Source organism: Mus musculus, chromosome 12 (assembly GCF_000001635.26).
Source record: "Mus musculus strain C57BL/6J chromosome 12, GRCm38.p6 C57BL/6J".
Taxonomy (NCBI): Eukaryota; Metazoa; Chordata; class Mammalia; order Rodentia; family Muridae; genus Mus; species Mus musculus.
The window spans coordinates 110,829,193-110,846,966 of NC_000078.6; the positions used below are offsets into that span (position 1 = coordinate 110,829,193).

The 17,774-nt window shown below is 47.1% G+C and overlaps 1 protein-coding gene, 1 long non-coding RNA gene and 1 other non-coding gene across 32 annotated transcripts in view; 2 read left to right on the forward strand and 1 right to left on the reverse strand.

The window, feature by feature from the left end:
* Mok (MOK protein kinase) overlaps window positions 1–11,770 on the reverse strand; it is a 33,165-nt gene extending 21,395 nt beyond the window's left edge. For 6 of the 30 annotated variants that reach the window (XR_003950050.1, XR_003950051.1, XR_003950049.1 and 3 more), the window contains exons 1-2: window positions 11,554–11,735; window positions 4,934–5,048 (exon numbers count right to left, since the gene is read on the reverse strand). Coding sequence is in view for 9 of the 30 variants with exons in the window: in XM_030246711.1 (XP_030102571.1) it covers window positions 4,934–5,048; window positions 11,554–11,560 (122 nt within the window). In the remaining 21 variants the exon portion in view is untranslated. Of the gene's footprint in view, window positions 1–775; window positions 915–4,895; window positions 5,051–11,553 lie in introns of those variants that run through there. The other 24 variants (XM_030246724.1, XM_030246722.1, XM_006515892.2 and 21 more) reach the window with 19 other exon arrangements.
* Window positions 11,771–11,836: 66 nt separating this feature from the next.
* 4921507G05Rik (RIKEN cDNA 4921507G05 gene) lies at window positions 11,837–14,612 on the forward strand. The gene is made up of 2 exons (NR_152102.1): window positions 11,837–12,093; window positions 13,217–14,612. It is a non-coding gene; the product is annotated as an RIKEN cDNA 4921507G05 gene (long non-coding RNA).
* Window positions 14,613–16,145: 1,533 nt separating this feature from the next.
* On the forward strand, window positions 16,146–16,219 carry n-TIaat6. Its single transcript has one exon. It is a non-coding gene; the product is annotated as a tRNA-Ile (tRNA).
* Window positions 16,220–17,774: the final 1,555 nt, after the last annotated feature.

Below are 17,774 nucleotides of genomic sequence, written 5' to 3' on the forward strand. Positions count from 1 at the left end.
TGTCCGCTGGCTGAGTTCTGTCTACCAACTTTTCCCTTGTGCAAGGTTCAGCACGCTGCCTAGTTACCCTGAGAAGTTACATCTAACAGCACATTAGTATAGTTCTGCCTTTTCCTCCGAAATGAGTTTATTGAGCCATGAAAGATGCTACCCAGAAAAAGGCCCAGGACCCAGGACAAAGTCCCCCAGCTAGCAGCATCTTCGAGCTAGGTACCAGCTGGAAGGCTGCATGGTAAGTGGCTGTCCCATGGAGCAGTAGTGGAAGCCCGCTATAGTCTAAGTGTATTTGTGACTGCCTTCCATGGTTCCTTCCCCAGCCCAGCCCAGGATCCAAAGTGTTAGCAACGGGATCCCCAACAACAACCAGAAACAGCAGAGGCCACAATCTGGAGGCAGGCTCAATTGGCATATCCCGCAGGGAGATCTGGATGTGGTGAGAAGGCTGGACACAGGACACAGGAGTCCCAGGGCAGCAGCCGTTCACTGCCTGGATGGGAGCTTTCAACATGGTCTGTTCAGGATCCGTGTGTTTACACCTGCTCATGGGTCCCCGGCTGAGTACCTCCTGCCCCACTAACATCCTCTGCCACATCAATAGTACCACAATAAATGCTTTGAAAACACACCTTTCCACAATGTATTCTACAGAACATGATCTATCAGGAAAGTGTCTCATTAATGTTATTTTATTCACTCTGTGTGTGTGTGTGTGTGTGTGTGTGTGCGCGCGCGCGCGCGCGCGCGCACGTGCACATGTATGTGTAAGCACATGTACCTCTGTTATGTCACAGGTCAACTTGGAAAAATCAGGTCTGTCCTCCCACCGTGTGAGTTCCAGTGACTGAACTCGGATCATCAGGCTTGGCAGCAAGCACCTGTACACGCTGAGCCACTTCGCTGGCCCTAAAAAGTGCCTTGAAAGGAAATTCCATGTGCAAACGCTTGAGAAAGAGGTCCGCTGTTGTCCCTCCTAAAGGCCATAATTTAACGTTGATATTAAAAGTCCCCCAGGCCAGGCAGTGATGGCGCACTTTAATCCCAGCACTTGGGAGGCAGAGTCAGGCGGATTTCTGAGTTCGAGGCCAGCCAGAGCTATATACAAAGAAACCCTGTCTCGAAAAACCAAAAAAGTAAAAAATAAAAAAAGGTCCCCCAAACCTCACGGAATAAAGAAAACAGCTGGTGTGGTGATGCTTACCTTAAATCCCAGGACGTGGAATGCAGGGGCAGGAGCGGGGGGGGGGGGGGGGGGGGGTGTTCATGGGGAACTTCAGCTACAGTGAGCTCAGCTCTGTATGGGCCATGTGAGGCCTGTCAGAAGAGGCAGGGACGGGGCTGGTGAGATGGCTCAGTGGGTAAGGGCACCCGACTGCTCTTCCGAAGGTCTGAAGTTCAAATCCCAGCAACCACATGGTGGCTCACAACCACCCGTAATGAGATCTGGTGCCCTCTTCTGGTGTATCTGAAGACAACTACAGTGTACTTACATATAATAAATAAATAAATCTTTAAAAAAAAAAAAAAAAGAAGAGGCAGGGAGGAGGGGGAAGGGGAGGAGCAGCAGGAGGAGGAGGAGGAGGAGAGTAAATAGCTTCCCTTTAACATGTTCTGAACAGTTTTACTCTCAGAAGCCTTAGACACAATCGGATGCTATCCTGCTGGGGCTCCCACCAGGTATGGTGGTACACTCTTTTAATCCCAGCACTCAGGAGGCAGAGGCAGGCACCTCTCTGAGTTCCGGTCCAGCCTGGTCTACACAGTGCATTCAAGGCCAACCAAGGCTGCACAGTGAGACCCTGTCTCAAAACCAAACCGAACCAACAAAACAAAACAACTGGGCTTCCAAAGACCAGCCCTGCAGACCATCCTCCAAGGGACACACGGGTGGGGTGGGGAAGGGAAGGTAAACCAACTAAGGTGGAAGAAAGGAAGGAACAAGAGAACTGTATGGAAGCTTTCTTTGTCACGTCCATGCTCCTGACAGATGAGCACCCTCTGGTCTTTCCCATGTTCCAGGGGAAGAAACCACCAAGGCTCTTTTAGTTATTATTTCTACCCACCCTGTGTAGCCCTGACTGGTCTGGAACTTGTAAACCAGGCTGGCCTCGAACTCACGGAGATCCACACACCTTTGCCTCCTGAGGGCTGGGACTAAAGATGTGCACCACCACGCTCAGCTCATTTATTTATTTAATTGCTTGAGGAGCCTCCATACTGATTTCCACAGTCCCAACAGCACACCAACAATGTATCAGCATTCACTTTATCCTCCCCAGCATAGAGCTCATTGTTTCTTTTCATTCATTCATTCATTCATTCATTCATTCATTCATTCATTCGAGACAGGGTCAAGTCTTATGTAGCCCTGAATGGCCTGGTATTCAGTATGTAGACCAGACTGGCCTAGAACTCACAGAGATCTTCCTGACTCTGCCTCCATAGTGCTAGGATTAAGGCGTGTGCTACGACACCTAGCTGAGGTGGACTTTTGGTTCTTTGTTTTCTCTCAATAGACTGTTCGTTTGCTATGAACTCCTGGCTGGCGGAGGCTGCTCAGGTGGTAGACTGCCTGCCTAGCAAGCATGGGGCCCAGCTTCAGAGCCCACCACTACTTGGACCCATTCAATTACAGAATTATCATCTTCCTTTTCTCTGTTCTTCTAATTATCCCAAGCATGTAAAGGTTGTCGATGCAAAAGCATAGCTCTGCTAACAGAGTGTGTCAGGTGGTCTATTCTGGTGTCAAAGGGGAGCGAACACAGCCCAGGAACAGATACAGGTTGGCTCAAATACCATCTTCCAATGTGGTAATAGTTTCCTGAAGTTCTTATAGCAACAGAACAAAGAAATGTTTAAATCAGGGGCTGGTGAGATGGCTCAGTGGGTAAGAGCACCCGACTGCTCTTCCGAAGGTCAGGAGTTCAAATCCCAGCAACCACATGGTGGCTCACAACCATCCGTAACAAGATCTGACTCCCTCTTCTGGAGTGTCTGAAGACAGCTACAGTGTACTTACATATAATAAATAAATAAATCTTTAAAAAAAAAAAAAAAAAAAGAAATGTTTAAATCAATTAAAAAATACATTAGTGGATAGATGGCTCAACCGTTAAGAGCACTTGCTGTTCTTGCAGGGGACCTGTTCATTCTTGCAGGGGACCTGCTCAGTTCCCAGCACCCAGTTCACAGCCACCTGTAACCCCAGCTTCAGAGGATCTGACACCTCTCTGGCCTCCAGGAGCCCCTCCACACATGATACACACATACACTCGGGCCACATGAATACACATAAGAAAAACACACTTTGGGAACGACAGCAGGTGGGCAGCTGCAGCAAAGCAAAGGGTCTGTGCAGTGCTTGCTCTCTGATGACTGCTTACGCTTACTTTGGCTCATGGGAGCTAGTGGTCTTTTGGTTTATTCCAAAATTTTCCTAATAGGAAAAGAGATGTTTGTCAAAGGATAAGGTGGTCAACGGTGGTCACTTAGGAAGTTAACAACCATCCAGTGCCAGGACACCTGGCCTCCACAGGCATCAGGCCCACACAAATGGAGACATACATGCAAGCAAAACACTCCCATACCTGAACAAAATAACAACAACAACAACAATAACAACAGGGGCTGGAAGAATGGTCCGAGCACTGCTACTCTTGCAGAGAACTGGGGTTCCGTTTCCAGCACCCTCATGGTGACTCACAGTTATCTGACGGTCTCTTCTGACCTCTGTGGGTACCAGGTGTGCATATGGTACATATACATGTACACAGGCAAACACTCATACACATAGAATAAATCTAAAAACATAAAATAATAACAGTAAAATAACCAAAAGAAGAAAAGATTCTGTTTCACTATGGGGGAGTTACCAAATTTTCTTCATAATTTCTTTAATATAAAAACAAACCCATTGGGCTTAAACTCTATTATTGCAAGATTTCTTGGTTACAATGAGGTCAGTAATTATTACATCACACAACAGAGTCTGACTCCTTGGTGTGATGTTCTCCGAGAAGTTAACGAACTCCAAGACTATAAGGGGCTGCTGTGTGGACAAAGCCACAGCATAAGACCTTTCACCCAGGACCTGGAGAGATGTCTTAGCAGTTAAGAGAGCCAACTCTTGCTGCACGCCTTCAATCCCAGCACTCGGGAGGCAGAGGCAGGCGGATTTCTGAGTTCGAGGCCAGCCTGGTCTACAGAGTGAATTCCAGGACAGCTAGGACTACATAGAGAAACCCTGTCTTGAAAAACAAGAGAGAGAGAGAGAGAGAGAGAGAGAGAGAGAAAACAAGAACCAACTCTCCTTTCCAGAGGAACCATGTTCAATCCCCAGCGCCCACACTGCAACTAACAATTGTCCCTGGTGCCAATTCCAAGGGGAATGGACGTCCTCTTTTGGCCTCTATGGGCATTGTATGCAAATGGTACACATACATACATGCAGGCAACACACTTACACACACAAAATAAAAATAAATAATATAAAAAAGTATATAAAAGTGAAGCATCAGCCATCAGAAACTACAGTTCTAGAATATAATTCCATTTTCCAAACATCAGCTGGTCACTCCCAGAGAATACATTTCTCTATTTCTATCTGAAAATTATTTTTTCCAATATATTAATACATTAATTGATTCATATAAAAAATTTTCAAGGAACTCTAATTTCGGGTTTGACTTATAAAAACCCAGCATAGTATAACACACTTTTACAGCACACACCGTATGTGGTAGTCACTGACATTACCACCAACTTGGACAAGAGAAAACCCCAGTGAACCGAGCACGTTAGTTCACGGTCTTAGCTGTCCAAGGACATCTGCTTACACCTTGCACACCAGTGAGTAGCTACAGTCTTCCCACTAGCATTAAGATGCTTTCCTGACTCACCCATGTCTGTGCAGTCTGGAATGCGCCTGGTCACGTACCTTTCAAAGTGCTGCTTCATTTGTTTGCACGCATAGTAATTCCCATCTCTCAGACTCTGCATCTTCATAACTTCAGAAAACGTCCCCTCTCCTATCTTGCCAATTGCTTTGTAGTCTATAGGTAAAAATAAAGTTTAATTTATGAATTTCTTTCATATTTACTTCACTACAGACTTTTTCCTCTGCGTAATTTCACGACAACACTGTGGCTGGGTTCTCCTAGCTCGTCTGAACCCCAGAGCGGGGCTGTGCTGGCCCCCTGGGCCGGAGGATGCCATCACTGCATCCCGACCAGAGGTGCGAGGCCTCTAAATGGCTCTAGATGGAGTGGAGCGGGAAGGACGGGATGAGGGCTGCTGCGGCCCTGGGGAGATGTCAGTGTCTGGCAGTCTTCTGAAATTCACCCTCCTCGCTCCTACAGAGCCTCCAGGCCATCTGCAGCAGTTTCCTGAGCTTTTCGCTGGCCTGATTTTCTAAAGGCTGCCAGCAGCTGCCCCTGAAGTTGCTGCTCCCAGCACTGAACTATCCCTGGCAAGTGTTTGTAAGTCTCTGATCTGCTACGTGGTGCCTGCACTCTCTAGAGTAGTTTGGCTTGCCTGACTAGCAGCAAGTGGGAAGCTTTATATGGACCACGCCTGTGACCAAAGCTGCCAGCAGCTGCCCACCCACTGCTCTGGACGTGGCAAGCAGGACCTGTCCACTGCTGAGTGTCCACAGCCTACCAGTCTAGGGATGGAGACAGGGAGGGTCAGGTTGGATACAACAGCAAAGGGCTCAGTGGAGAGTGCTGACCTAGCACATATGAGGCCCCGAGTCCCATCTTTTGTACCACAAAAGACAAAACCAAACTACACGTGAGCAGATATGGTAGGAGAAAAGTTACTACCAGTGGCAGAGCTTTAAGGAAGCGCCTGTGAGAAGCAGAGGAAGAAGCCAGGAGGACAGCATCTTATCGAGGACATGTGTGGGAACAGCCTCAGAGAAGCAAGCCTGCACTAAGCCTCCTTGACCATCAGACCCAGACTGCATCCACACGACGGAGCCTTGCCTTGGCGCAGCCCTGAAGAAGACCTGCTTATCACTGTAGCATGTGAAGCTTGCATCCTCTTCAGACTTCCTTTGCTGTTTGTTTTCAGAGACAATGTCTCTTTATGTAGTCCAGGAACTCACAATGTAGACCAGGCTAGCCTCAAACTCAGAGAGATTTGCTTGCTTCTGCCTCCCAAGGGCTAGGATTAAAGATGTGTGCCATCTGGGCTGGAGAGGTGGCTCAGGGGTTTACAGTACTGACTGCTCTTCCAGAGGTCATGAGTTCAAGTCCCAGCACCCACATGATGGCTCACAACCATGAGATCTGATGCCCTCTTTCAGCATGTCTGAGGACTTCTACAATATACTTACATATATGTAATAAGTAAATAATTCTTTTTTAAAAATTTAGCCGGGCGTGGTGGCGCACGCCTTTAATCCCAGCACTCGGGAGGCAGAGGCAGGTGGATTTCTGAGTTCGAGGCCAGCCTGGTTTACAAAGTGAGGTCCAGGACAGCCAGGGCTATACAGAGAAACCCTGTCTCGAAAAACCAAAAAAAAAAAAAAAAATTAAAGAAATAAATAAACAAATAGATAAGGCACCATCAGGCCTTGCTTGAAATTCTGACTGTTGTTGCTTTTTGCTTTAAATAGTTTTTTTTTTTTGGGGGGGGGTGGGTGTTTAATTTTTCATTTGTGGCAAGGTTTCTCTGTGTAGCCCTGGCTGTCCTGGAACTCGATCTGTAGACCAGGCTGGCCTCAAAGTCAGAGATCCACATTCACCTGTCCCTATCTCCCCAGCACTGGGATTAAAGGACTATAGCATCACTGCCTGGCTATTTAAATACTTTTATGTTATATGTATGGGTGTTCTGTCTGTCAGGAGAAGAGGCTGCTGGATCCCCTGGAAAAGGGTGGGACATCTGCTAAGATGTCCAACAAATATATGTATTCATTATAAGGCATGCCGCAGCTGATGGGAAAAACAGAGCAGCAGCCAGCAGCAGTGCCCAGGCATCCTCCCGCTCCTAGGACAGGGAGGTGCAAGTAGCGTCTGCATCCTGCTGACTCATTTCTGCTTGAACATTCCAGTTATCACACAGTACTTGCACAGGTAGGAGAAAGGCTCTGGAAAGAGTCTATACTTCCACAATTACTGTTTTTCACTCCCAGGAGACATCTCTGCAGATGAACATTTAGAGACAAATACAACTGTCACATGTCACAATAGCAAGACTAAACTAGAAACTTATTTCAAGATCATCCCCTAATATTAAGGAGATATTATGAAACATTTTGCTAACTGTACTTTCAACTAATAATTAGAAATATAGGAAAATGTGCAGACCTGGTGCCAAGTGAAATAAAAGAATAGCAATGCACACACTCACATGTGCACAGAAGGAACACATATATCTGTGCATAGAAGAACACACACGTGTGCACAGGAGGAAACTGAATGCAAACCTAATGTTTTACATTTGTATCTATGTAGGAATAAAGGCAAGCTTAATGTTGTTCCTTAACCTTCTCTATATTGTTTAATGTTCACAATGTATGAATTTATCTCAACTGTATGTAAAGATGGGTATTTCAAGACCTTTAAGGAATCTCCTGGCTTAGCGCTTAGCACCAACAGAAGAGAAACTCAGAAAGAACATTCTTAAAGATGAGATCAGTGTACAAAGGCCGTCCACAGGCAGCTGTGGCGCACTTAGCTTCAAGAGGAGGGCAAACCTGACACAATAAATTCCAAAAGTGCATTTCATCACAAGTAAGGTAAGCAGGCTTGCTTTGAACATGAGAAGAAGAAAAAAAAGTCGACTGTGAACTTTAAGATAGTTAAATACACAAACTCAGAGTGAGGCAGCGCCTCGCTGGCTCTGGACCACTGACCCAGCAACAAAGTGAACTGGATCCCCTACCCATGGCTGGGGCAGGCAGATAAAGGCTCATTTGTTTCTCCCTGGCTCTGCTGGCAGCCATAATGTCTGGGGTATCAAACAAGAACGAGAGGTCCGAGGTCTGAGGAGAAAAAGCAGCTGCAGCCCTAGGAAAACCACCCAGGAGAAGCAGCTTTCTCTCAGGGGACCCTGCTGGGTCACACACTTCACAGCTACCCAGAAAGCCCCAGGCAGGGCTAGGGAGGGGGACCAGAGCTGAGCTATGGGTAACACATGTCCCACCCCACACTAACAGGAATAATCAACCACCCAGGGAAAAACACAAGCGTCAAGGACAGAGAAGGTGGACCATGGAAAACAGAGGAATCCATTTGCATCAATTAAAATTCTTGTCATTCTTGTTTAATCAAATCTGGGTCTGTGGAATAGGAACCTATTAGCACTTGAAAAGCAGAGGTAAAATTTGCTTTTGTGGGACCTGTGGTGTGCAAGTGTGAACACTGTCTTTCCCAAGTTGTAGGGCAGGTCGTGCCCTCAGTACAACCCAGCTCCACTGTGGGGTAAGAAGGGCTGGAGGGTGTTAACCGTTAGTACAGCTAGAATTTGCAGAAAAAAGGAACTCCATCCATTTGAGTCTCTTTGGGAGATTAAGTGTTTCAAACCACACTACTAAAACCAGACCAGGACTTTCAACAAAGAGGGCGGTACCATACTAATTATTTTCTGTATTGAGCAACAACGACCTGAATTACCAAACATGGTGGGGAAAAAAAAAGACACAAAATTATTCAAAACCCTACAGCCATTTACATCTATACCACATCCACTAGCCCAGGCAACTGACTAGAGATCCGTGGCACTGGCAAACCTGCAGAGTATACATGAAAATGTATATTCCAAGTGTGTGCACACACAGAAAACCCACACACTGCGAGAATGCTAAACAGGTCCATGGCTGCTCCAGATGCTCTTTTCGGAGCACACTGACTAAACTTGTTCTCTTCTTAAAAAAAAAAAAAAAAAAAACCTTGGGGGCTGGCGAGATGGCTCAGTGGTTAAGAGCGCCAACTGCTATTCCGGAGGTCCCAAGTTCAAATCCCAGCAACCACATGGAAGCTCACAACCTTCCGTAACGAAATCTGATGCCCTCTTCTGGAGTATCTGAAGACAGCTACAGTGTACTTACATATAATAAATAAATAAATATTTAAAAAAAAAAAACCTCTGATAGCATGGCAAAGCATGTATTAGGATGTATAATTTTGCTTTTGTTTTTGTAGGTATGATTAAATAATCCATTAAAACATTTACATAGGGGCTGGAGACATGGCTCAGTGGTTAAGAGCACTGACTGCTCTTCCAGAGGTCCTGAGCTCAAATCCCAGCAACCAGATGGTGGCTCACAACCATCTGTAATGAGATCTGATGCCCTCTTCTGGTGTATGTGAAGACAGCTACAGTGTACTTACATGCATAAAATAAATAAATCTTAAAAAAAAAAAAATCAGACAGGCCAGGCAGTGGTGGCACACACCTTTACTGCCAGCATTTGGGAGCAGAGACAGTCGGATCTCTTGTGAGTTCAAGGCCAGCCTAGTCTACAGAGTGAGTTCCAAGGCAACTGGGGCTACACAGAGAAAGCCTGTCTCAAAGAACCAAAAACCAAACCAAACCAAAAAACAGTCTAGAGAGGAAAAAGTAAGGACTCTAATTAGATCCAGTAAGGACAAATGTCTTCAAGTAAGGATTGGTCAAGCTCATCTTCTCTCTCGAGTCGATGTCTTCCATCCACTGGGCCAGCCAGGCACTCACTCCCAGTCTGCATGCCAGACACAGTGGTGTCTTACACACACACACACACACACACACACACACACACACCGTCTTACCTGACCCCTCAGCATCCTCAGCATCTTCCCTGGAGATTGCTGTCACTACACCTGTTTAAGGATGAGAGCTGAGGGGGCTGAGAGGCGGCAGGGACTCCTGAGGCTGTGGGTCTGCCTAGCTCCGTGCCTGGCTGCAATGTCCTCCACCTCCAGAGCGGATGCTCTTAACTTTACCCTGGGACACCTTGCCACTCACTATGCAAATGACTTACAAGGCAAAGGAGGAGGACAGGAAAACTGGCTAAACCTGGGTGTTACCAAAACTTTGGCCACAATCCACTTTCTGGAGGCCTAGGGTGGTGATGGTGCACGCCTTTAATTCCAGCACTTGAGAGGCAGAAACAGGCTAATCTCTGAATTCTAGGCCAGCCTGGTCCACAGAGCTAGTTCTAGGGTAGCTTTGGCTACAAAGGGAAACCCTGTCTTGAAAAACCAAAATGAGCCGGGCGGTGGTGGCGCATGCATTTAATCCCAGCACTTGGGATGCAGGGGCAGGCAGATTTCTGAGTTTGAGGCTAGCCTTGTCTCTCTCTCTCTCTCTCTCTCTCTCTCTCTCTATATATATATATATATATATATATATATATATATAAAACTTAAATTTTTTTAAATTAATATTTTGCATATATAATTTGCATTTTATGATGTGTCTATTTTTTAACTTTTCTTAAATTTTTTTTTGTTTTTGTTTTTCTCCTCTTTAAGTGTGTCTATAGGATCTGTGGTGAGAGAGAGAATACTAGAGAGAAGGGTGTGGAGGGAGAGAGAAGATACCATAGCTGGGGTGAGAGGAACACCTGTAGTAGTGTCTGTGGTGTTTAGCACTGCATATGCCTGAACTTCGAGCTCTTTGGGAATCTCTTATCTCTGCTCCCATCTCACCATAGGCATGCTGGGATTGCAGGTGCATGCTACTGCATCAGATTTTGTTTTTGTTTTTTTTTGTTTTTTTTTTGAGACAGTTTCTGTCTAGTAGGCTTGGCTATCCTGAAATTTGTTATACTGATCAGGCTGGCCTCAAACTCATGGAAATTCAACTGCCTCTGCCTCTAAGTGAGGGGAATGAATGCGCCCGTCACTCCCCTCAAGACCACATTAATCTTCCTTAAAGGGAGTGACACAGTGACACAAGACTGAAGGGTGAATGAGATGACTTATTTTTTAAATGTTATGTCATTTATGGTACATAGAAATTACTGCACTGCAATTAAAATGTAGTGTCAATTTGATATTGTAACTACAGAGAACACAATCTAATCACGGTAAGAGACTACACTTCTGGCTACACTATCACAGGCAATCATAACCGTATATCTATGAAAATCAAACAGCGGTCCCAACAAAACCGACTTGTCTAGTCGCATTTGGACTCCAGGTTACCCACAAACCCGGCACTAAGTCCAGTTTTCCAGTCCTTCTATTTTCTAGAAAGACTGCCTCATCTCCCAACTTCTAAGCAACCGTTTTACATTCCGCTAAAAGGATGCTTTCAGAACCACAACTGTTTAACTCAGAAAGTAAGATAGGCGGCCCAGCGTCCCTCTCGAACGCGGTTTAAGCCGCCGTCCCGCAGGGGCGGGGAGCCACCGTGTGAGCGCTCAGAGCCGACGGCCAATGTCTTGAGATTTCAGATGCGATCCGACAAACGAACGAACGAACGAACGAACGAATGAGCGAGTGAATGAACGAAATGACACAACTCCTCAAACTCCAGCAGAACCCGCTGCCTAGCCCCGGGTACCTGCGGCGCCGCCCCGCAGGCCCCGGGGACCCTCAGCCCTTCTCCGGCCCCACTCACTCTTCATCCTGAACGCGGATGACGCCGTCAGCCCCTGGACGGCCCCGGACCGAAAAGAAAAGAGGAGACTGTGGTACCGGCCTTCTCCCTTCCAGAGGTGGCTTCCGGCTCGAGGACCTTCGCGGTGGTCCCTGGCTGGGGAGCGTTAGGATCCGGCCGCCATATTGTATTCCTGTCGCCTTAGCAACCGCCAGACCCTTAGGAGGGAGGGGCGTTCCGGAGACATGCGTATACGCATGCGCAAAGGAGAGGGTTTAAAAACCGCTGGCCCGTTCACGCATGCGCGGTGCAGCCTGCCGCCTCGGTTCGGTCGCTACGCAACCTCTCGCCGCTTTAAATTTAAGTATAATTTCTTACCTAGTGAGTAGGCGACCTTGGTGGGACTGACTCTTCCCAGCTCTCCCGAGAATGTAACGATGTTGAACCAGACGAGAACAATTTCCTTGAGCTTTAACTGCCTGTAACACTAGTTGGAGCCTGTTCTTGACAACACCTACAGTTGAGCATCAAAGCAGCCTGATAGCTACTGCTGTGTAATTTGTAAGTTTTACTGCTTAATTCAACAAACATTTACTTTGCTAAAAGTAGTGTTGCACGCATTGGAGATATAATGAAAAGCGACCTAGACGAGATCCCTAAATTCTTGTTACTGTAAAGTGAGGTTGAAAAATTCTCACCCCATGCATTTAAATTCAAAAAGAAAAAAAGGGGAAAAAAAAGTCATGTGGGTTGTCTAAAAATAAACTGCATTTAAATTCAATAAAGAAAGAAAGAAAAAGAAAAATCCTTACCCAAGTGGTCGCAGTGAAGACTAAATGAGATGTCCCTGGTGCCCCACCCAATTCCTAGGGGCTTTTGCCTAAGGCTTGACAGGGTCTGTCACACTGCAAGTGCTTAATAAATGTTTGTCCAAAAGCCAGGGGAATCAGCACCTGTCACCTCTGTATCATTCTTATCTGTCTAGGGGCAAGCCTGATTTTAAGCATTGAGGATTCAGGACAAACTTTACCCTTTGACCCAGTTAAACAGGCAGATGGGAGAAGTGTTTTTGCTGACTTGGGCAATAGAAACCATATATCCTGTTGTTGGAGTCCCAAGATGATAAAGAGCTTTGTCAGGGGCACCTCCTGGTGGATCACTGAACCCAGACACCAGCCCATGGCTTCTGACTCCCTGTGTTTCTGTGCCCAGAAGAAGTTGGGCGCAAAGGGTTTCAACGTGTACATATTTTATGGAGGGTGTGTTTCAAACTGGCCCCTGGAACAACTGATGTGTTTTAGCAAATTAGAAGTAACATCTGGGGCTGGCGAGATGACTCAGTGGTTAAGAGCACCAACTGATCTTCCAAAGGTCCTGAGTTCAAACCCCAGCAACCACATGGTGGCTCACAACCATCCATAACGAAATCTGATGCCCTCTTCTGGAGTATCTGAGGACAGCTACAGTGTACTTACTGTAATATAATAAGTAAATAAATACATAATAAATAAACAAATAAATAAATAGAAAAATAGAAGTAACATCTGAAAAGCCCTTCTGTTTGTCTATTTTTCTTTCTTTTTTTTTTTTTGTCTAACAGTTTTCATATGCACACATTGGGAGTGAAACATTTAAATTATTTTCATTTCCCTATTTGTTTTCTGTTTCTCCATCTCACCCCAAGCCCAGAATTCACAAGCAGGACTTCGGTTTCTCTATGGAAAATGTTCTGCCTTCCTGTGACTGTGTGTTCCAGAGCTCTATGTCAAAATTTAAAAATGTGAAGAGGAAGATAAAAGCTAGAACTCAGTGACTGAGCTCGATCACCAGCCGCTGCAGAGGGGAGAGGAAGGACAAGCTTAGAGTCATGGAGCCTTAGTGAAGAAGGCCAGGAGAATCAACTCAGGCGTCTGGAAAAAGCAAGAGACACAGAGAAAAGGGGGTTGTCACACATTCCTGCTATTAGTCCCAGCACTGTGGCTTGGGGCTATGGGTGGAGGCAGGCCGATCTCTGCGAGTTCAAGGCCAGCCTGGGTTACATAGTTCCAGCTACATAGACTTTGGAAAATGCTTTTATCCTTTGCCACTCCAGCTTTCCTGTCAGGTGACTCTTTCCACCAGATCTTTTGATACAGAAGCAGGGGGACACCACCACTGCCCCTGCTGCAAACTGTCTTTCTTAAATCGTAGGCTATGTGATAACTTTGGGATAGACTCACATTCTGTGAGTCTATCCCAAATGTGATATCTTTGGGATATGTGAGTCTATCCCAATGTGATAACTTTGGGATAGACTCACAGAAGCACAGGGGGCATGACATTGAATATTTCACTGGCCATAAAAGAGGAGTGTGGCCTTCCAATTGCTTCTAATTCTCTTCTAGAATTCCCCAGTTATTGGTGTGGTGGGGGCAGAGGCAAAAATGGGGTCACACACGAAAGGAGATCTCATCACTTCCCAGGAGTCACCATGGATGATGGACGTCCAAAGTGAGGGAGACAAACCCCTGGGGCTGCCGGGAGAGGGATCCAGCACAGGATGGGGAAGGCTGGGAAGATGAGCTGGGCAGCAGGCATAGAGAACAGCCAACCCAGACTGTAGCAAGAAGCCCTTGAAGGCATCTCCGGCTAAGAGCCAACAAACAGACAAAAACAGCACAGCTGCTCTCTGGTCTCGTGCATTTGACCGTCCAAAAAAAGGAACTCAACGAAATCCACTCAGGCCAACGACTCTCATGTAGAAAGCTAAACAACAGAACACAGGGCAACACAAAAAGTTCTACTAGAAGGAAACATACGGCTGGGGGTGCGCTGATTTGGTAGTTTAGCTTGTATGAAGCCCAGGGTTCGATTCCCCAGCACGGCATAAAATTCAGCCTTGCCAGTGAATGCCTATACTCCTAACCTCAGGGAGATGGAAACAAGAGGAGCGGTTCATTGCCATGCTCAGCTATGAGGATAGCCTGGACTAAATGATACTATAGCTCAAAAACGCGAACAAATGAAAAATCAGAAAGTGGGCTATTTAAAATGCTGTGTATAAAGACACATCCACTCCCTTAAGAAAACTTAATTTTCTGTACTCTTAGCCGCCTGGTTTCTGAGTTCCGTGGGTCTCGGGTGCCCCCTAGCGTTCCCTCTTAGTCATTGTGCCTGGCCGCGTCCTGGCGTCGGGTAGCCGGGTGAGCCTGGGCACTAAGCGGGTTCTGACCCATCCCTTGGGAAAGTGGGCTCGAACTCGCAGCGTTTGCTGAGGTCGGCTTGGCTGCGGCCCTTTGGAGTGCACGACGTGGTGGTGGGAGAGGATTCACCGCATAAATACCCGGGGTGTTTAAACAGATTGCACGCAGGGACGTAGGGAAACCTGCCTTCCGTGACAGTAGGAGTCTTGCTGAAAGGGAGGGTAAAAACCAGGTGACCTCGAACTCGACTGCTCCACCTTGAACTCTTGATCCCCCTGTCTCCACTTCCCAAATGCTGGGGTTACAGGTGGGCAAGCGCCACTTCACCCAGCTATTTACTGGCTTGAAGAGTCCGGGTCTCTCTGGAAATGCTTCCAGCCTCCTGCCTCTGCTCCACACCTTTTTGAGTGAGGTTTTAGGGGAATCTGCAAAGCGGTGTTACTCTGGCCACCAGGTTGCCAGATACAAAGTAGTATTTTCATGTAAGTCCGTGATATTGTCCGAACTTAAACCAAGATGCAGAGGTGGTGGCTCTTTTGTTTGTTTTGTTTTTGAGAAAAACTTCAGTCTTGTTCACTCCATGCGTTACTGTACTTAGCAACGATTTATAAAGACATTTTTGAGCCTGGCGTGGTGGCGCGTGCCTGTAATCTTAGTATTCGGAAGGCCGAGGCGGGAGAGCTGCCTCGATTTGAAAGAAAGCTAGAAGTGAATTCCAGGCCGTGTCAGGAGGAAGCTGAAAAATCCAGAACAGGGAAATCGCGGCCATCGGCTGTCCGAAACTCCCCGAGGTGCTTCGTACGCACGGGCACTGGGGAAACGAGGAGGAGGCTGTAGAACATGCTAAACTTTTGGCCAAGAAAATGAAGGAAGCCAAAGAAAAACTCCAGGAACAGACCGCCAAGTGGCGTGCGCTGTTCTCGCTGAGAGTTTCTACTTCTGAGTCCAGTCAAAAATAGTCTTTAAGAATGACAAATAAATAATCAGACCTTGCGGGGGCGGACTAGCACGGGGTTCAGGTCCGCAGGAAGGCAGCTAAGGTCCTAGCAGCTGCTGGTGACTCGATGCTGTTAAGTTCGCGGTCGTTCTTCGCTTTCTGTCTGGATTTCCGTATTCTAAGTTTGATTCAGCTATGACAACAGCGTTAGTTCCCTAGTTTTCTCGCTGCAAATATTCTCGGAGCTCTGACCGGCAACGGATATGTTTCCCCTATGGGGTCTGGGTTCTTTGTAGGACCCCACCCCCGCGTCAGTTTCTTCATCTGCTCAAGGAGTAGCACACTGAGCAAGGGCTCGGGTGGGGCGGAGAGCGCTTGGGAGAGAGGCGGGTGCTTGGAACCCTGGGGAGAAGGGGAGGAGCCAGACAGCCTGGAGCACAGGCTCCTACAAGGACAGACCTTGTAGACTGTCTGAGAGCAGACCTTAGCCGTCTGGCCGGTTAGCTCAGTTGGTTAGAGCGTGGTGCTAATAACGCCAAGGTCGCGGGTTCGATCCCCGTACGGGCCAGGGGAGTTTGTTTTTAGAAGAAGTTTTGCAATTTGTAAGCACTACCATTCTAAATTCTAGAAAGTTGACTTCAGCCTCTTCCTAGCCTAACCCTCCAGCCAGTACAGAGCCGAAGTTCCTGCTGTCCCTTGTCGCCGACCCCACCAGCCACTTGAATAGGACATCTTAGATTACTCTTTTAAATCCTGCTCTGGTCATCCGGGACATTTTCCGAGACTGTAAATGGCCTCGGGTGGTCCTCAGAGTTCACTACAGTTCTTAATGCTGAAAATGCAGGTCGGGACAAAGCGTTCCGCAGATATTTACGGCGGGCAGACTGCACGCGCTGGGCGGCCCCCGCACCACTGACCGCCGGTCTAGAAGACTTCGCTTGTTTCTGCCTGCTTCCTGTCAAAGATTTTCGACTCCACACTTCATCCTCTTAGTTCTGCGTTTGGAGGCAGAGGGCAGTGAACACACTTTCTCACGGAATTTCCTAGTCTCTGGCTGATCATGGGTGTTTACAAAAACAAACAAACAAACAAACAAACAAACCAAAACCCCAACTTTCTAGGCTCCTCGCCTTTTTAGCTCCTTTGTGGGCGCAGGGTGCTGCGTTTTGGTTTTCGTAGCCCAGACTCCGGATTATTTTTCTGCCTCCACCGCTGACAGCTGAGATTACAGAATGGGCCACCGCACCTGCCGGCTCTATCCTTTTCTCCACTGTGGTTGGACTCTGGATTAGGGAACTGCAGCTCAAGTGCGCAGAGCTTAAGGTCTTGATAAGTGCTTGCGTTGTAGTGAGACCTATGGATTTCATGCTAGTGGGTGGGACTGTTGCTATTACATACAAAATTAAAATAAAATAAGTGGACAGCCGGCCCCCAGAATAGGGGCCTGCAGGTGTCATGTCTTGGATGCGAGTTCCTGGTACTTGGTTAGCCAGGGACACAGTAGGGCATGGAGCTGGGCACTGAGACTAGATCTCAAGCTGGCTTTCCTTTTTCTCCCTGCTGTAACTGTGGCTTTCCACCATGAGGTGGGCTGGTTTACCTCAGCTGTTGTGAACTTAGCCATCTGCACAGGGCCTTGGGTTGGGCTCCTCCAGGTCGTACAACTAAGCATCGACTCCATCAGTGCAAGGAGATGGTCATCTGTTTCTGTTTGTTTTTCATTTTCAGAGCTAGCCCGGTAGTGATGGGTGAGCCCCCTACCTCTAAGCTGGGCCCTGGCCCTTTGGACTGTGGTTTTTGGCATGACTTTTCTGTATCAGTGAACATGGAAAAGGACTGGCAGATGGTGACAGGACTGGCTCTTTTGATGGCAGAGCAAAGAAAGCAGCTGTCTCTCTGGTGTAGCCTTGACGGTCCAGTGCTGTGGATTGTCCTGGCGCTAATTATATTTGATGTTAATTCTGTTCTCCAGTGAGGGGTTGTGAACAAGGAATGAGTCAGCACTCCAGTGATTTCCTGTAAACCTGCTTCCCACCTTAATTTCTAAAGTAAAGGAGAGCTGATGATTGGGCAGATAAAAGGGACAGTGGAGTGGAAGGTTGGGAGAGAGAAGAAGAAAAGCG